Source organism: Syngnathoides biaculeatus, chromosome 9 (assembly GCF_019802595.1).
Source record: "Syngnathoides biaculeatus isolate LvHL_M chromosome 9, ASM1980259v1, whole genome shotgun sequence".
NCBI classification, from domain to species: Eukaryota; Metazoa; Chordata; class Actinopteri; order Syngnathiformes; family Syngnathidae; genus Syngnathoides; species Syngnathoides biaculeatus.
The window spans coordinates 5,893,968-5,914,448 of NC_084648.1; the positions used below are offsets into that span (position 1 = coordinate 5,893,968).

Here is a 20,481-nt window from a genome sequence, read left to right on the forward strand (position 1 = left end):
CTCGTAATTGTCGATAAAAATCTTCTCAAAATACTATTAAATGAGAGAGGCTTTAACATCACATTGTCAAAATAGAGTCCATATTCCATGACCTATAGGATACATTGTTAATGCAAACCAGTGGATTTGTCCTTTAAATGTTGAGCAAACAACCCTCACCTTGACATCTTCATGCCTAACTGCAACTGAAGTCAGAGGTGTGCATGTGGTTGTAATGCAGAAAAAGGACGGTGTCCAAACTGGCTGGTGGGATGTTGTGTCTGTTCCTCTTGATTGCTTGTGCTCTGTCCTCCACAAAGTGCCGTGCCATATCACCTACCACGGCTGGGGCAGCCAAGTAGCCCAGTGCCACTTTGGCTAAAAGTGGGAACTGCACTGCTTTTGTCCTCCACCACTGCAGGGGCTCGATTCCAAATGGAGCCCCCTCTCCAGCCATGAACATGGATAGTTCAATATCTACAGACTCTTCTACAGTGTGCTGCCTCCTCCTGGTTGTGGAGAACAAGTCCCCGAGCAAGAACTCTATACCAGACACTTCACCTTTTGAGTCAGGCTCTGCCAACTCTGTCTCATCTGCATCCTCCTCTTTATTCTCACCTTCGTTCCCTATATTGCTCAAGTTGATCAGGTGAGACTGTTTGAGACGTTTGCTTCTCAAGAAGTAAGTCTCGGATTCTGGTGGGTCAGAAGACTGGCTCCTTTTGCGACATCTTGAATTCGTATTTCTTGCCTTTCCATCCTCCTCCGCTATCCTGATAGTCTGTTTCTTAAGCCACTCAAATGTGTTGTTTTGTTCCTGAAGAACAGACAAAATTTTGTTTAAATGACAAGATGCTCAAATTTATTTTGATTCCCCACTCACACACACATACACAATAAATTATGTTATCTGCAATAATCCAAACACTTTGGGAGATAACCAATGTAAATGTTGAAATTTGAAGCACTAGGATCCAAACTCAACATCTCAAATTCTGTCTTTACAGTCCCTTTGTGAGGAACAGAACCTAAAAAGGTGGCCTGAAAGGTGCTGATGTTTTGACTGGTAGGGCCACTATCACAATCATAACTTGGGAAGCCGCTTTCTTTTGCAAATTCGAAGGTTCTAAATCACATGAACTTATTAGGGCTAAAATGCTACTGCAGTACATCTCAACATGAGCACTCACCATCTTCTCCATGAACCCCAGCCCATGAAACTGGGGGTCAAGGGCACAGGCCACACACAAAACCCTGTTGACTGCCTGGTTGCAGTATTGACTCCCCAACATTTGCCTCACCGTCTCTTTCACCTGCTTTAGAACCACAGAGTCTCCAGGTCGGCATACGAGGTGGCGGGAAAACAGGCCAGTAAGGATGGGTTTCATTAAAGACAAGCGAGGGAAGGTTTCTTTAGCAAGCGTTTGACATGCCACATCTAAAGGTTTGAGGACTGAACTTAACTCCTCCACAATCCTCCACTCAGAATGCGATGGCTCCGTGTTTGAGCTTGCTGACTTTGAGTTTGTCCAAATGTTAAAGGAGCTGGATGGTGACGCAATGCCTTCATCGGGTAAGTTTGCACATTTGAACTCTTTCACACAATCCATAATGAGGCTTTTATGCTTGAGGAGTGTGCTCAGCACAGGATAGAGTCTATACCAGGTCAGTTGACAGTGCTTGGCCCACGAGTTCAACTCCAGTTCCTCCTCTTCGCTCAAAGTTTGCGACACGCTCTGGTGATTCAATAAGGGGCTGGAATGGCGAGGTGGCTGGAGCAGGGTGAAAAGGACACCCTGGAAGTAGGAGAGTGTCTTGGAGACGACGTGGTGTGACATCACTGTTTCAATGCAGCTCTGCACAACGCTGTAGAAACACGGGACAATTTGTAGCCCTTCACTTAAGAGATTGCATTTGAGATTCAGTGATTTATTGAATGGCACAGCTCTTTCCTTCTCTATACAGGTTGTTGAGTTTGGGCGAGGGACACTTCCTGCACATTTTTCTTTGTTTCTAGGCTTGAGTCTTATTTGGTTCATATCTTTCCCTCCAAGCAATATCAGATTAATATGGGAGATGCCCCACTCTTGGGCCATAATCTTTACTTGGATTTCTAAACTCTGAGGACTGTTGTCTGGCGTGGCACTCTCTATGAGTCTTTGGGTCGCCAGGCAGACATTGTGACAGTTAAAGTTAGTGTCTATGTAATGGGCCCACAGTGTGACGTAGCCCAATTTATCGTCCCCCCAGCTGTGCTCCCAAACTTCACCACTTAACGTGACACAGTAAGGAACCTCCCCCTGTTGTTTGGGAGGCGGCATGTGTCTCCTGCAGCCGTTCTCTATTGGCTCGCTGTAATCGCATTTCTTTTCCATTTCGCCATTATTAGATGTCCTGAGCATATCAGCAAGGCTCTTCTTTACTTTGCTGCGGTGTTCTGTCAGAAGGCCCTCCAGAACGAAAGGGGATGGAAAGTCCGTGTAAGAGGGAAACAGGGAATGGATTAGCTTGATAAAGCCTTTACCGGCGACCAGTGTGGGAGGATGGAGATCCATGATGAGAAAATTAGCGATGGCTTTGGTCACTTGAGCAGAAGAACCTAGTGAAAACATAGACCAGGGAACAGTTACCCATCACTGACATTGTGGAGAAACAACACATTTTCAGAACTTAAGATGCAAGCTATAATCTAGACAAAGATTTTTAAGAAGCTTTGAACGTCTACATTTCCAATAAATATTCCATAAATTCTGCAGAAAGTAATGAGTTGAAATAGTGTTCATGTTTCACGCAAAAAAAAAAAAATTAAAGAAAGGTCACCTGGTACTGGGGACGAGACTGAGGAGGGAATGGGATGTCGTGAATAACTATTTGCATCTGCGATTGATTTATAGCTGGTCACGTTACTGATGACGGGCATAGGGCTCTGCGATAGGCTGTAGTCTCCACTCTCTCCCTGAGAGGAGCTGCAGGGCTCCGGGAGGGTGACCGGATGAATGTCCTGCAGGAGTTGCGGAACTGGTTCCTGATCTTTAAGTTCACATTTCACATTCTCTCCTGTAATCAAAAGCAAAACATAATGCAGATGACTCAGAGGATACTAATTTCAAATATTTGTGACAGAGTAGTCGTAGATTTGAGGTGTGGAATTGATTACATTTTGTAATGAATAATAAGTTATTTTATGTACGCTTCCATTGTAAATTATACGTATTTGCAAAGTAGACAAATCTTTAAACATCAATGGCCACACTCAAATTATTGAAAAAAAAAAAAAAAAAAATAGCAATATCAAAAAACACCACCTAAGGGTGGCCTTTGAGAACATTATTTGTATTTACATCATGAATCAGTGTTGAGCGCTGCTAATTTACCACAAAAGACAAACATCAGTGAATAACTGACGCTCTTGATTGCCAAACGTTTGTTTTTTTTTTTTTTCAGAGGAAAAAAATGAGAAAAGAAAGAGGGATCCGGTGGAAAAAAATACCCTTTTCTGGGGGTTAATCAGAGGCTCTTTAATTGGCAGCAGATGTGTGCCGACTCCAAATTAACATGAGATTTAATATGATTATGAATGCGTAATTTATGAATACAGCATCTCCAGTAAGAGGGTGTGCATACATGCGCAACCACATCTCTGTTTATTTTTGCTTGGTTTACAGTTTGGAGGGAATGTGACGAGAATAAGGGGTTTTTGATGCAATGTGAAAGTTTGAAGATCTTTTTTTTCCTCGTTATTTTCAGTGTGAAACACGCATATACGGTTAGTATTTGATTAATTTGGTTGTCTTTCATAACACCTACTGAATTTAGTAATCTGTTACATTTCAACATCATGCACTTGCCAAAGTAATGGGTAATTGAGTTTTATGCATATTTATTTATTGTTTTGGCATTATGCATATTTTAATACATTGCACAGAATGCTTTGTAGTTAAAAGGTTTTTTCATAAAATTCTGTTTGGTAAAATCTAGATTAATGTAAATCCCATTAATTATTCAATGAACTAAAATCTGAGCAGTGACAGTTTTGACATTTGAAGAAACCATTGGTGACTTTCATCTAGTGGCCAAAAGTCAGCTGTGGACTTCCCTTGAAATGAAGGACTAAAGCAAGTTGTGGACTTTTAGCCAGTTGTAGACTTTCCCTAAGTTTAAGACACCTTTGGTGTCCGTCTTTGTAGTTACAGGAATTTTCAAAGCTTAAGGAAGTCTACTTTTTGCTTGATTTCCATAGGGGAATTTAAGTAAAATTACACATGTAACCCATGTTTTGTTGGATTTTGAATATTTCATAAAGGTTTTGGATTATTAATCATCTGACGTATTAATACATGACCTGAATGAAAAGTTAAAAACAAAGAAACTGACAGGATACTCATCTTATAGCAAAAGCTGGGATAATTTTTTTTTGTTTTTGGAAAAAAAAAGCACAAGTTTTTCGCATGTTGCTTTCTTAACACGTAGACCAATAATATTAATAGTTAATTTTGAAAAAAATGTTATTTTTTCATTACCCAAATTCCAAGGAATTGTTTTTTTTTACCTAAAATACATCACATGAACCATTTAAAAAAAAAAAAAAAAGCCTTGGCGGTCCCCCTACAGTCAACCGGCAACGTGACTCACCGCTCAATGATGTTTCTATTGTACTGTTCTGCTGAGAGGCCGACTCGACAACAACACTTGGGCCAGTGCTTAGTTTCGAGCCGAGAATTGCGTCGACGGCGTCGTAGAAGTGGAACTTGAGTTTTACGTGAGAAGAGCTTCCAGGCTTCTGAAGCGCTTCGCGGACTCGGATGTAACGTTTACGAAGCTTTTTAACTTTTTCTCGGCATTGCTCATCTGTACGGTGATACCCCCAGTCAGTCAGATACTTTCGGATTTCTGCAAATATTTTCGAGTTTTTAGGCTTCTTATCGAAGAGTTCCTGGATTTTGGGGTCAGCCCAAATTTTCAATAGACAACGGACCTCGGCTTTGGACCAGTGCACATTTTTCGCCGCCATTGTAGTTGCTCCGGAGGAAGAGTCGCATAGATTATGCGTCAGCAGTGCCTGTTCCATCGTGACACAAAGGCTTACCCAGGGCCTGGGACATAAAAGGCTTTTCAAATCCTAAAAGGTTTGTTATATATATATATTTTTTTTTAATTTGTCTGTATAATGATTACAAAAATGTTGCATTTAACAGTTATGGTTGTACTGTGAGGAAGACCCTCAGATAAATGATTTCGTTATGCTTTATTATGCACATACAGTATACCTGCATAAGCGGAAGAAAAAGAGAATTAAGGCACAAGAAAAAAGTCCCACCAATGCATTCAAAATGCTGCCGCTCGACTTTTAATTAAAAGTGCTCCAGAAATTGGATGGGTGGATTCTATCAAATTGTTGTTTTTCATTGTAGAATATACAGCAATTTGTGACTTGTTTTAAAAAACACTATTGGATAGCGCTTATGTACAGTATTATAATTACCAGTATTAATATTTATTATAGTCCGGTGGTTTTCAAACAGGGGTACGGGTCCCCTGGGTGGGAGGCGCATTATGATAAAAGGGGGACACGGGACTGCCATGAATTTTTTTCATTAAGTTGCCATAGCAGTGTCAAACTCATTTTTGTCACAAGCGACATTGTCGTTATAGTTTCCCCTCGGAGGGCCGTTGAAACTGTGAAACCGTACATTTCTTTACTCCCCTCATCATATTTCCACACAAAATTTATGAACTACTTTTGAGTCAGAAATCAACAGTTATGGGGTTTTCAACTATTGTTCATGGTCGGTAACGCAAAAAACCCCAACAGTAGCTCAACATTATCATTTATATGACAGATTGAAAAAGTGCAGATTTTAAGAAGAATCATAGAATCACACGATTTGCCTTCACAGGCCACATGAAATCATGTGGCTGGTCGTATCTGGCCCCCAGGCCTTGAGTTTGACACCCGTTAGTCACACACAAAAAAAAAGAAAAAGCTCAAATTATGGAGAAACAAGTGCTCGCATTTGCCAAAGTACTAATTTCCAGATTGTCATCCGTTCTCTTTGCTCTCGATTCTGATTTCTGCTCTCTCGCTTTTATTTTTTCCCCAGCTACGCTTTCTTCCAATTTTACATGGATGACGTCATAGATTAAGACTCGAGTAGACAATCACCAATCACTATCAAAAAAATAAATACAAATTAAATGTAAAAAAATTTTTTAATTCACCATCTGCCTGGGCTCTGGGTTCAATAGTGCATCTGGTTTGCAGCATAATGGAGGAGGACCTTGTCACATTTCATTGTACAAAATCATCAATATTTACGAGTTGACTAAAAGCCTCATATTTTCTCCAGATCCCAGAACTCCACGTAGCGCAAAGTGTTGGCTGAAACGCCCAGGTCGGTAGTGATCGGAAACCTGAACTGTACAAAATCGACTGTCTTGTTTTCATCGAGGTGGCGATCACGTGTGGCTGCTGGATATTTTTAAAACTACAAATATGGCGGCTCTGATGACAAGCAGTCATGTGGCTGCGGTGACTGAGCCAGCTTTCCTGATTTTTTGAAGAAACCAGCAAATTTTAGTTTGTTTTCACAAAAAAAAATAACAAAACAAATGGTCAAATATATATCTTTTCTTTTTCATTGGATAAGTTGTTCATGACAACTAATCCTCACTGGGCTGTGTGTTGCTTTGTTTTTAAAAAGGTAAAAACCATGAATATCAACAGTGTTTATTCTTGAACGTGTTTGGGGAAAACGTTAACATGTTAAAGAACAGTACATCCATTTTTCATCCATTTATCCATTTTCTGGGAGAGTTATCCTCACAAGGGTTCAAGGAGTGCTGAAGCCAATCCCAGCTGTCATTGGGCAGGAGTCATTGTACACCCTGGACTGGTCGGCAGGCAATCGGAGGACACATGGAGACAGACCACAGACGCAGTCACAATCACACCTCGGGGCAATTTTGGAGTGTCCAATTAATGTTACATATATTTGGGGATGTGGGAGGAAACCGGAGTGCCCGGAGAAAACCCACTCAGGCACGGAGAGAACATGCAAACTCCACACACCTGGGGCCGGGATTTGAACTGTAGTCCTGTAAACTGTTTTTTTTTTTTTTTTACAGCTTCCATATCAATTTTTGTAAATATCTTATTTTTTTTACTTTAATGAGCCAATATTAATTTTTCGACCCACATGGGCCTTTTTGCCTGACATTTCTCAACACTGCAAAGTTATGTTATAAAAGTTATATACATATATATAAAGTTATATACAATGTGCCCTTGCCCAGTCGCGGTTTACCGTTTGCAGATTTTGCCAACAAATGTTCTGTTGATGGGCCTGGGCTGCACACTCAGGTCCATCAATGAAGATCACTTGGACACACTGGTTACATTGTTAGGATGCATACAAGGTACCATACAATGGCACTCACGAGGCAGTGAGGAATGACGGCATTTTCCTTTTGTAAGCAGAAATAGCCCGCCGGACCCGCTTGTGTGGCGTTTCCATGTTCTTCCTGTGCCTGCGTGGATTTTCTCCTGGGACTTCGGTTTCCTCCCACATCCCAAAGACATGCAACATTAATTGGACACTAAATTGCCCCTAGGTGTGATTGTGAGTGCAACTGTTGTCTTTCTCTATGGACCCTGCGATTAGCTGGCAACCAGTTCAGGGTGTGCCCCGCCTCCTGCCAGTTGACAGATGGGATAGTCTCCAGCATCCCCCGCGACCTTTCTGAGGATAAGCGGCTAAGAAAATGGATGGACGAATATACATTATAGAGGTAACGAGGTATAATTTAAAGGAAACACCACAAGGTGGCAGTGTGACCTTTGCAGACGCTTTCAACTGTGACGTAGATTCAGGAAATAGAGAGCAGAACAAGCTGAGCTGGTCAAACGAAAATAAAGAGTTGTTTTACTCTTACAAAAGTTCAAATAATGTTATTTATAAGACCTGAACATTACAATAAGCATATTTTTATGCTTACACGTCATGATTTTCTGTGAATAAGGACAACACCCAGCAACGGCAAGGGTTTGACAGATGCTTATGTCAATAAACCTCTGCACAAACCTGTAGGATACATTAAAGACAGCATAGCCAAGGTAAGATCTACTAAATGTGACGTCGCTCGTAGAAATGATCAGATACACTACCCACAATGTTAATTATTGTAGTTTATCCACACTGGGGGAAACAAAACTGCCATTTTTTTTTTTTTTTTAAGCCAGACCGTTAATTGGCACTAATTTCAACTTCAATGTCTTGGACACTGTAAATTGGAATGATTAAAGACTGTGACTCGTGTTTATTCGGTCTGCTTTAAACAGATAATGATTCTCGCAAATCTTTGGTATTAAAATCTTGGCAGATAAACAAATGAAAAACTATTTTAACAACTATGAAATACTAGTTAATCAAACGCACTGTAGGTGAGGAGTGATTGTATTTTTTCGGTAAAGATTTTCAATCGAATTAACTACTCTAGTCTGGCAAAATAGTCTCGAATAGTTCCAGACTATTCAGACTAAGCGCTGTCATGGAGTGTTTGTGTTACCACGGCGACGTAGCTCCTGGGTTGATAGAGTAAGCCGTACCTTAAAAGTCATAGACCCAGATAGTCGCAATAAACAGCAACAAATAGCATATTACCTTGTTCCTGATGTTCCGACTCTTTTGAGGACGCTCGGATTTGTCAAGGATCTGGACAAGCAGCTTCGGAAGGAGAGAATTCTCTTCTCTGCTGAGGCCAGAGAGACGTACCGCTCATCAATACTTATTAGTAGAAGTAATCGAAAACTGTAAGATCAGACACCAAATTAGCAACTCACTTCAACAAATACATGAGGAAATGGAGTCCAATGTGCAAACTGCACAGGAATCCAAAATTCTGGAGGAGCAGCAACTCCAAGATGTCAAAATGGTTTCCCCTGAGAAGCCACGGGGAGTAATTTGGAAATTGTTTTGGCAATTTTTACTAGTAAGGAAGTAAGGAAGCAATCTTGTCTTGGGTTTTTAAATAAAAAAGTAAGAAAAGAGGAAAAGGTCTCACGTGTTGTCACCCCTTACTGAAGTTCAGACTAAGATCCCCTTGTGATAGTGAAGTGAGAGAGGAAGAGAGGGGAAGACTCAAATGCAGGACTTTGAGGCAGGGGCATAATGTTCAATGTGGTTTATTCAGGAAACTGGGTCATACACGGGGTCGCAATCCGACAAGGCAGAGGCACAGAAACGCTAGGCCAGGCGGGATCCAAAAGATCTACAGCAAGGTCTGATGACTCTGGGGCAAACCAACAAAATCAACAGGACATGATCAAACAAAAGGGTACAGAATTGCTGTGACTCGGGTTACTCTAATTTATGTGTAGAAGTGGAGAGTCCCACAGGCAGTGAATGCAACTCACTAATGCAAAGCAACGAACTGGCAAATGCCAGTGACAAAAAATCTCCAACTTAAATGCCCGTCTAATTACAGTGCCAATGTGAAACAGCTGTGACCGGTGCCAGGTGCCACCGCTCAGAGAAGTGGCCCGGCCAGGCCCCTCTTGGCAGTGGCCAAAGGTTGCTCATGACATATGATGCACACAGCGCTAAGTAACATAGCAATTGAGCATGTGAAGGTCTTCTACCACAATCTAGGAACAAGTGCTGTATTAAAAACAGAGCTAATATAGTCAGAACATGACAACATCGCGGTAAAGCACGTGTGCTTGTCTAAAACTAACAGAAGTATAATTAACATAACTTTTCCAACAAAACACCTCCCTTTGATTATAATAAAGTAATAATCACATAGTATATGTTATTAAACATATAATCAAAACCATCCATCCATTTTCTTAGCTGCTTATCCTCACAAGGGTCACTGAACTGGTTGTCATCCAATCGCATGGCACATGGAGACAGACAATAGTCGCACTCACAATCACACCCAGGGGCAATTAGAGTGTCCAATTATTGTTGCAAGTTTTAGGGATGCGAGAGGAAATCGGAGTGCCCGGAGAAGGCACGGGGAGAACATGCAAACTCCACACAGGCAGGGTCGGGATTTGAACCCTGGTCCTCAGAACTGCCATTGCTCTCACCTAGGGGTGTCGAACTCATTTTTGTCGTGGGCCAAATTACAGTTACAGTTTCCCTCAGAGGGCCATTATGAATGTGAAACCATGAAAATCATTTACTTCATCATATTTACAGATGAAATTTATGAGCTAGTTTTGTGATCACAAATCAAGGGTAATGGGTTTTTGAACTATTGCTGTTGTTTGGGCACAGAATATTGCTTGCTATATCTCAATGCTATGACTTATGATGTGATGATTTGAAACATCAGTACAGATTTTTTAAAAAATCATGGAAGTTGATTCTCATCATTTTCCTTCGCGGGCCACATAAAATCATGCCACAGGCCAGATTTGGCCTCCGGCCTTGAGTTTGACACCTATGCTCTAACCAGTTGCTCCACCTTGTCGCCTGAACATTAACATTACATTTAAATACAGTAAAACACTTACATAATTCTGTAATTCAATCAAGATGTATTGCACATAAGTTAAAGAACAAACTTACCGAAAGTAAACTACTCTAAAAATTGAATGAAAATTGTATTTATTCATTTGGGTTTAAACCACGGTTTACATGCACAGTTTGGCTATTTAATTTAGAGAGTCTTTTGTGTATGTGTGTGCGTAGCCTACCGCGGGAGCCCGTGCCAAGAATCAAACCCAGAACCTCACAACTTTGAGGCAGATGTGCCTACCACTATTCATCGTGCTGCCACAAATAAATAATAAAAACATGATATGTGGTGGACAAAGTGCCTCATGGGGTCTCAATTTTGTCGCTAACGCTATTCAGAAATGGAAAAAATGAATATTGGGCGGATTGCAAACAATTTACCATCCATCAGGGGGCAGAATGAAGCATGTCTGGCTCTCTCTTCAACGACCTTGGTCTGCATTTACAGGGTGGAGCAACTAGCCACAGGCTGACTGCAGGGCCCTCACTTGTGTAACAGCCATGACCACTTTAAGGATCTCTTCCAGGCACGGCAACGCGATGGCACAGTAAGGCAGCTGTGGAAGCACCCCCACCCCCCAACTCCCCCTTGGAAAAAAACAGGTAGGATTTCAGGAAAGCAAGAAATCAAATTTTATGGTTTTGACGTGATGGTGTGTAAGTTGTTTTGTTTTTGTTGTCTGACTTGTAGACGTAAGAATGGCACACATGAGAAGTTTAATAAATGTCCAACCTTGTGGAGTTTTGGCAGCTTATTTGTTATTTACTTTGGTTAGTGCTGTCACATTTGTAGTAGGTAAACATTGTTTCCATATTGTTGCTCTATATTAAAAGAATCCTTTCTCTTCTTATTGCTGATATATGTTTATACAATTAACTGACAATATTTACAAATCTTTAAGGATTACAACAGTTAAGCACCTGCAAATATAATTATGACATGATATTGACAATAATGTGTAACATGGTGCATTAGTTGTTAGCCCATCTTTCTATAAGTTCTAAAGCCAAATCTGGGCTACAAACTGGTGCATTCCTGTGTTTTTAGATGTTCTCCCCGTGCTTGTGTGGGTTTTCTCCACGTACTCCCATTTCCAAAAATATGCCAGTTAGGATTATTGTAGCCTTTAAGTTGTTCATTGGTGTGAATGTGTGTGAGTGTTTGTCTATATTTGCCAGGCAATCTGCTGGCCACCTGTTCAGAGTGGACCCCACCCACTCTCCTAAAGTTACCTGTCATAGGCTCCATCTCAGAAAATCGATGGATTATGATAATAACAATAATAATAGAAATCACGATCATAGTATTAATAAGAATTATTTAAATGTTGACATCTTCAGCCATATTAACAACCCATGTAGTTTTATTTCTGGTAACTTAACATGGTTAAAATCAAAGGTGATGTTTTGTATTCATGTGGCCTAAATGATTTGGAGTTAGTTATGGAGGAGGCTGCGCTTAAAGGGGAATTCCGGTGGTTTGCATGAACAATGTATCCACTAGGTCATGTAATATGTACTCTATCTTGACAATGTGATGTTAAATCCTCTCTCAGTTAATAGTGTTTTGAAGAGATTTTTATTGACAAATGCAAATTTTCAGGTTCGCTGCCATTTTTGCGAGTCACATGATCTACGTGGGCGGATGTGACGTGTTACGAGCCGTTCCAAACGCTCGATTACGATGGGAACATTATGCCCAGCGCTGATTTGTCATATTTATCCTCATCTGATGAAGAAATAACAGTATCGGTTGATCGGGACGACGGAAGAATACTTCCATAAAGATTTGAACCCGTGGCTGTAAATAATGCCGTCAAGCAGGGGAGACATGAACTGAGCTCGCTCCCCTGCAAGTTCGCTCCGCCGAGCGGCAGAGCCGTGAGCTTGCTCCCCACCGAGCCCCAGACCTCGCTCCCCGGCCGAGTGAGCTCCGCCGCTAGGCTGTAAGTAATGTTGAATATTCGGATGGTTCTTCGGGCGGAATACCATGGAGTCTGGCTGGAGAGCGAGCTCACGGCTCCCCCGCTCGACGGTATTATTTACAGCCACAGGTTCAAATCTGTATGGAAGTATTCCTCGGTCTTCCCAATCAACTGATACTGCTATTTCTTCATCAGATGAGGATAAATCTGAGAAATCAGCGCTGGGCATCATGGTGTCCCATGTAATCGAGCGTTTGGAACCCCATGTAACACGTCACATCCACGCACATAGGTCATGTGACTCGCGAAAATGGCAGCGCCCCTGAAACTCCGGAATTGTCGATAAAAATCTTCTCGAAACACTATTAAATAAGAGAGGATTTAACATCACATTGTCAAAATAGAGTACATATTACATGACCTATTGGATACATTGTTAATGCAAACCACCGGAATTCCCTTTTAAGGTCAGAGAGTAAAGTGGGAATTTAAGTGATTGATATATATATATATATATATATATATATATATATATATATACACACACATGAAATTTATTTTAAGATGTTTACATGGCATGGTGATTAAAATGTGACTTGACCTGCTGTACTATTGCCAAAAGCCATTTTCCTTCACGTATCTTTCAACGCTGTTGTTTGAACCGTGAATGCTGCGAAAAAATTCTGGTTTTAGAGCGCCTAAAAAAATAAAAAAAAACCCCACAAGCTTGATTTCGCAGCAGACAGTTAAGTCACACAGAGTGTAATTGGCATGCAGAATGACCTACACGAGAGCCAACAGTGCGCAGTATTGTAATGTAATGAGGCAATTGCCCTTTCCCAATACGGAAATGTCAACGTTCCTACGAAAGTATACACCCTCCTCTACACACACACAAACACACACACTCCCTCCCTCCATGCTCTGCCAATACACCCTAAGCCTACTCATGTTTTCTCACCCTAGCACCCGATGTGCCGAAATATCACCCCACCCCCCCGGTGTGCTACGAATAACATTTGCAACACTAGCAGACTGCGCGTGCGTGTCGAGACTCGTGGTTGATGAGTAGCCAGTCTGCACGGACGTGAGTCTTGCGCTTATACAAATATGAGTCATCGCTCCGAGGCCACAAGAACCTCACGTTCTTCAACCACGATGCTATCACGTCAAAGCATGACAATGAAATGATGTCCACTCAGAGATGTTTCGTCAGGTGCCGTGCGGCAAGTTAGACATATTTGCATTCTATTTCCAAGTCCTGCAAGGCCACGTTATGCTTCCTTATCCTTAAACCAGCCTTTGGTTCTCAGAATTTAGCAGCACCGCTTTAGCACTGATAAGCTGTCATTCTAAACTGTGAACTGTAAAGGAGCAGTGAGCATAGAGCAGGACACTTTCAAAGCACATTTCCCAACTTGCAGTCTTTCCAAGAACTTCACTGCTTGCTAATTATGGAAAATTGGGTTGCGTATCAACAGCTCCAAAGTCCTTGACACTTCAAGTTGAAAAAAAAAAAAAAAAAAAAAAGCGTGAAGGCTTTACAACTTTCTAAATCTTAAACTCATCTACACTAAAAAAAAAAGTTGACTTTCACATTTAGATTTAAGAATTAAGTACATTTATAACATGTATGGGACACACCTTTCGGATTACAGGAAAGAGCTTGTAGGAGTTCTCGAATCATTCTATTATGCAGAAGTGTGTTTGTTCTATTTTGGTGCCATTTAGTCTTCCCAAAAAGTGCTGTACTTGTCACCTCGCGGTGGAAATGTACAATGCGAGAAATGACTCTTGCGAAACAAAAACAAGAAGGCGTTGCCACGTGATGTAATAAGAAGTCGTTGTTTAACGCACGCATTCCTACACGTTGCACACCCTTGACAGCAGAACAATCGGAGGTATATATTCTTGAAATGATGTGATTTACACCCATGTTTATTTTCTCTTAAGCACATAGCAGCCAAGGGGCACACAATCGTTAAGTGTGCCATTGTGTGTGTGAGCGTCCGGGTGTTGCGAGAGAACAGCAGCAGTGTGCTCACACACCGCCTCACCAGCACACGACCTCGCACGCTCCTTGTGGGCCGGATGACGTCTCTCGGTTTCCTAATCTGTCTCCCGCCCTCCGAGGCTTTATACGCCGCAGTAATGAGCGAAGCGGCTAAGTGATATATCTGCTTACACTCGCGGACGTCACATCGGCTTTTATCTTCGACTCCCGGCAGCCTGGCGAATTGAACAATCGAGCACAAAGTGGACGTAGTGATGGAGACAATGAGTAAGACACTTGTCGTCGTCCTGCCCTGTATTTGTCTTTGATTTGATTACTTGTCCGTGTTTTAAGGATGGAAAACAAGGAGGTTTTAAAATGCGTGACATCTGCTCTTAACATGTCATTATCAGAACATATGACTGGAGTGGTTGAACTAGGTTCTCCGAGGTCTGGGAGCAATGTGCAAAGTCTCAATGTTGGTACTTTGATAGCGTGGAAATGCCACAGTTAGCACATTTTAAGTACCTATTACTTCTGGATAACAGAATAATGAAAATTCAATCTGCTCACCTTTTATACTTTATGTGATTTTCCCACTAAGTGGCTTTGTGTCACAGAGCAGTTATTGTCAAGATGCTGTGTTGTCAAAAGGATTGGAGATTATCCGCTGGTTAACTGATAGCAGATGTTTTAACGCACGTGGACACATGCAGTTTTTGACTTTTCACATTAACCCAATTATCATTTTTTAAAATGATCAATCACAACACTGTAGCTGGTATCTTGACTCACAACGAAAGATGCTGCTGAGCACATTAAATAACCACTCACCTTCACATCCATGAAAAGTTAAAGGGGAAATCCACTGGTTTGTATTAACAATGTATACAATAGGTCATGTAATATGCACTCTTATTTTGACAATGTGATGTTAAATCCGCTTTCATTTAATAGTGTTTTGAGAAAATTTTTATCCAGAATTACGACCTACGAGCGTGGATGTGACGTGTATCGTGCCGCAACAAAGGCTCGATTACATTGGACATGAGCGGCTCGGTTGATCGGGAAGACGGAGGAGTACTTCCATACACGTACACACTCTACGGCTATGTATGGAAGTATTCCTCCGTCTTCCCGATAAACTGAGCGGCCGAGCTGTGAGGTCCCTCCCCGAGTCCTGGAGCTTGCTTGCTTGGGAGCCAACTCATGGCTCCCCCAAGCTGTGCCGCTCACGGCTGTGTATGGACGTATTCCTCCGTCTTCCCGATCAACCGGCACTGCTATTTCTTCACCAGATGAGGATAAATCCGAGAAATCAGCGCTGGGCATAAATGGTGTCCCATGTAATCAAGCCTTTGTGGCGGCACGTTAGACGTCACATCCATGCATAGGTAATGTGACTCACGAATATGGCAGCGCCCCTGAAAATTCTTAATAGTCAATAAAAATCATCTCAAAACACTATTAAATGAGAGACGATTTAACATCACATTGTTAAACCAGAGTACACATTACCTGACCTATTGGATAGATTGTTAATGCAAACCAGTGGATTTCCCCTTTCAGTCTTTTTGTAAATATTTTTCTGGACAACTTTTGTTGTCGTGGAGAGAATTGACTCAAGATGTCCCTGTGTTGGTTTTTGGCTTTCTTCTTGCCAGCTTACCCAATGGGTGGCGGGGCCACCAAGCTGTACAGCGCCTTGGCTCACACCCTCAGCAGCAGTGGCGGCAGCAGCCGTCGTGTCCCCCTCCCTCTGACCCACTTGGACCCCTACCAGCCAGCGGACACAATCTTGGATCCTGATTTCTGCCAGGTGACTGCCTGTTTTGTGAGACTTATTGACCACGCACAGGATGTGAACCGAAGATAACAGCATCTGTTGTTTTATGACTCACAGGAGGAGCAAAAGGGGTCCAGTTTGAGTCCCCTCGATCCAGCCCAGGTTCTGCAGCAGTGCGAGGAGGCCCTTAGCGATCGACCGGCGCGATTCCGCAGAACTTTCATTCGACCCTCGAATGGCAATGGCGACACCATTCGGGTGATGCAGTGGAACATTCTGGCCCAAGGTAGGGGACGTCAGCAACGTGTTTACACAAATTCTGTGCCCACGGGTTTTTGTACTTCAGAAATAAAACTGGGTTGACAAACATTCATTTGTAATAATCAAGTGAGTAACATACCTAAATCACTGAGACGCAGCACATATATTCCACTTGTCTCACTCTTACCTTTTCCGCTCGAGTGCCCCCTTGCGGCCGGAAGAGAAAAAAAAAAAATGCACAAATTAGCCACATCACCGCATAAGCCGCAGGGTGGAAAACGTGTGAAAAAAGTCGCAATTTATAGGCCAGAAATTACGGTAGTAACAGATTGGTTGGAGAGAATGTTAGTTCTTAAGGGCACATTTATTTTTTTCCACAGATGGGCCAAGTCATTAGTAAATGAGGTTAAAAAAAAAAAAAAGGCAAAAGTGAAAATGGGTGTTTAAAATATCCAAATTGGTTTATTTACATAAGAACCTGACACTAGTGAATCCGAATAAGATGTAGAACTCCCACGTTCTATGAAACTCTATTAAAGTCGGCTCTCTTTCTTACTAGCTCTCGGTGAAGGACTTGACAGTTTTGTGCTGTGCCCTCCGGAGGCCCTCACCTGGTTGCGAAGGAAGTACCTCATCCTAGACGAGATCCTCACCTACCGACCTCACATCCTGTGCATGCAGGAAGTGGACCACTACTTTGACACCCTGCAGCCGGTTCTGGCCCGTCTGGGTTACAGCAGCAGGTTCTGTCCCAAACCTTGGTCGCCGTGTCTGGACGTCGAGGGCAACAACGGCCCTGATGGCTGTGCGCTTTTCTTTGATGAGTCGCGTTTTGAGTTTTTGGAATGCGTCAGCTTGCAACTCTCTGCAATGATGATTCCGACTAATCAGGTGAGTACCACAGTCGTAACGTCACTATTAGGGGCTATGGTACAGCTAGCCAACCAAACCTTCACTTGAATCGTGAAAATCTGTCAATAACGGACACCCCTCCAATAGAGGATATAGATGCCATACAGTGGAGACAAAACACTAGTGAATAATTAAAATCCTCAACTTAGTTCAACATAGTTCCTTGACATCAAGATGGCACAAAGATGGTAACAAAGCGCTGTTTTTGTCAAAATAAGACTCCTGAACTCACTTCAACATTGTTCCTTGATACCAACATGCTGCAAAAGGGCAGCAAATCACTACTTTTGTCTAAATGAAGCTCCTCACTTCAACGTAATTCCCGGCCTACAGAGTGCACCTGGTTACAAGTCTCACCGAGTACATTTGTAAGGGAAATACCATTTGGTACATACATACGCTGGAGTGGCGTAAAAGCCGCAAGTGCCTTACATTGAAACCCAGATTAAAGCACGAGATATTTACAAAAACAGTACACAGAGAGTTTAACACTAACGCGGCGCTAACGATAGCGCTAACGCTAACATGGCCGGTTAAAATAAAATGTACCAGTAAATATCACTGAGACACGCCAGTAACACAGCAGCAACACGCTATCGCAGCGCTAACAAGGCCGGTAAAAGTAACTTCCTCAGCACATATATTCCAACGGTCTCATTCTTACCTTTTCATCTCGAGTGCCCCCTTGCAGCAGTTTGAAAAAAATGCACAAATTAACCGCAGGGTTAAAAGCGTACGGAAAAAGTCGTGGCTTGTAGGCCGGAAATTACGGTAGTTCATTGGCACCAGGATTCCACATGGTGGTACCGCAATAATAGTTTTATTGCTTTGACCTCAAAAGAAAAAGATCAAATAATGAAGGATCATTTAAATAAAATACAAATCTCTGCCTAAGTGAACGAGGATCCTGTACTGGGGATATGCGACGCTTCATTGTAATGTTTTTAACAATGTTATGTACCTCAAAACATTTTAAAACAGTTCCCAGGTAATTTGATAACGTGTCAGACAGGCATTCATCAAGGATCAAGAAAGATAGTACACAGTTCCTACACTACAACGTCTGTACGTGACGCATGGACAAAACCAAATTGATGTTGACAAAAAATATAATTGAGTTACAAACTTGGCCACAGAACGTATAAAACTTGTAAGTAAAGGTACAACTCTGTATGTACTGTATGTATACAAACTATTAAAAAGTATATTCTTTGCAACACTGGTGGAGTCTCTCACAAGCCGCCCTCTGGTCTCAGGTCGCTTTGGTGATGATGCTGCGTTGTCGAAGCACAGGCAGATGCGTGTGCGTAGCCGTCACCCACCTAAAGGCCCGCTCCGGCTGGGAGTGGCTCCGCAGCGCCCAGGGCTCGGACCTCCTTCGTCAAGTCCAGAACGTGGTCCAGAAGCACGCGGTCAGAATATCGGCGGGCTCGGGTTCCCAGATCCCTCTGATCATATGCGGGGATTTCAACGCAGTCCCAAATGAGGAGGTGTACTGTCGTTTTGTCACGTCTCCTCTTGGCTTGGACTCGGCTTATAAGAAACTCAGCAAAGATTGTTCTTCAGAGCCGCGGTATACGACATGGAAGATTCGCCCTACGGGGGAATGCTGCACCACTCTGGACTACATTTGGTACACTACGGACACTCTGAAGGTGGCCGCCGTCTTGGATATGCCCTCGGAGAAAGAGATTGGACCCAACAGGCTTCCATCCTTCAGCTATCCTTCAGACCACCTTTCTCTAGTTTGTGATTTCAGCTTTAAGGAGCACGAGTGATTCGGTGGACAACGTGCAATATCATAGTGGGCCTGGGAACCTGTCCAACACCAACAACGAGGAAGAAAAGCAACCAAATCTTGGAACTACGCGGAAACATTTTCTAACCTTTGAACGTTGACATTTCTTGCAAGAGCTTCCAGCGCTCTACCGTCAAGTGTGCTCTGATGGACAAATGTGCGCACTAAATCCTGACAGAATTTGACTGATACTCTACCACATTGTTAAGTGAACTGACTGTAATAAACAATTTTGTGATCATTTTTTTTAATTTGGACCGTTATTCATATTTCACCCCTTTATAAGTTGGGACTCTAAAGCTGCTACTTTTGCTTCCCATCATGTTATTTACACTTGCACACGATGTTTCCACGGTAAAAGTGGCTTTAATCGTGGGTGCTGCTAATTCAGAAAACTACTGCACAGTCAGCAGATGCTTCCAGGGCAGTGTGACAACTGTCGTGTTCCTGGGGTCAAGCCACTTCTAAGCCTGAGCTAATGTTGGAAACGTCCCAACTGGGCCACGGAGGATGAGGACTGGACTGCCTGACAAGCGGTCCAAGGTCCTCTTTTCCGATGAAAGTTAAGTCTCCCATTCATTTGGGATTCAAGGTCAAAGGGTTTGGAGGAAGATAGGTGAAGAACAGAACCCAAGATGCTAGAGGTCCAGTGTGAAACATCCAATCAGTCAAGATTTGGGGTGCAATGTCCAGTGCTTGTGTCGGTAAGCTGCTTTCTTCAATCCAAGGTCGTCGCAGCCGCGACCAGAATGTTTTACAGAACTTTGTGATTCCTTCTGCTAAGGATCTGAATGGAGATGCAGATTTCATCTTCCAGCAAGAAAGGCCCCTGGTCCCTGCACATACCGCCAGAAGCACCAAAACCTGCTTTGGTGCCCAGGCCATCAGAGTGCTTGACTGGCCAGCCAAGTCGCTGGACCGAAACCCCATTGAGAATCTATGGCATTTTAGGATTGAAGATTAACCCTTCCCGGGCAGGGGTTGCAAATTTGCAACAGGCTTAATATAATCGAAAATGTTAAGTCCAGAGTATCATTTTCTGAAGGTATCAGATTTTTCTCTCTGCAAAATGTTATGTGGTCCAGAGAGGGTTAACATTGTTTTGAAAGTACCACTTTTTTTTTTTTATTTAACAAAATCTGGGAATTGGTGATTTCTTCGTACAGTATTAAAATTTTTTGAATTCCTGATTTTGTTGGTTATATGTGCTAGAAGCCCAAATTATATATATATATAAGAACATATAAATACTTGAAACTGTTGAGTGCGGGAACCTGAATGTATAATCTATGAGTGAAACT

General features: G+C 42.3%; 2 protein-coding genes across 8 annotated transcripts; one reads left to right on the top strand and one right to left on the bottom strand.

Annotated features, from left to right (window-relative positions):
* Positions 1-159: 159 nt before the first annotated feature.
* On the bottom strand, positions 160-5,047 carry LOC133506131 (uncharacterized). Its single transcript, XM_061829940.1, has 4 exons — positions 4,612-5,047; positions 2,800-3,036; positions 1,170-2,578; positions 160-796 (listed from the first exon to the last, which is right to left on the bottom strand). The coding sequence occupies exons 1-4, from the start codon at positions 5,045-5,047 to the stop codon at positions 176-178; spliced, it is 2,703 nt and encodes a 900-aa protein (XP_061685924.1). The 3' UTR covers positions 160-175.
* On the top strand, positions 4,967-19,429 carry noctb (nocturnin b). 7 transcript variants are annotated; one of them, XM_061829945.1, is made up of 7 exons: positions 4,973-5,105; positions 6,327-6,371; positions 11,033-11,108; positions 16,088-16,242; positions 16,327-16,495; positions 17,030-17,361; positions 18,639-19,429. In XM_061829945.1, the coding sequence occupies exons 4-7, from the start codon at positions 16,096-16,098 to the stop codon at positions 19,158-19,160; spliced, it is 1,170 nt and encodes a 389-aa protein (XP_061685929.1). In that variant the 5' UTR covers positions 4,973-5,105; positions 6,327-6,371; positions 11,033-11,108; positions 16,088-16,095; the 3' UTR covers positions 19,161-19,429. The 7 variants fall into 7 exon arrangements, with proteins under 7 accessions (XP_061685930.1, XP_061685929.1, XP_061685928.1 ...); XM_061829946.1 differs by lacking the exon at positions 6,327-6,371 and having other exon boundaries at positions 4,967-5,105; XM_061829944.1 differs by lacking the exon at positions 6,327-6,371 and having other exon boundaries at positions 5,002-5,105; positions 10,954-11,108.
* The last annotated feature ends 1,052 nt before the right edge of the window (positions 19,430-20,481 follow it).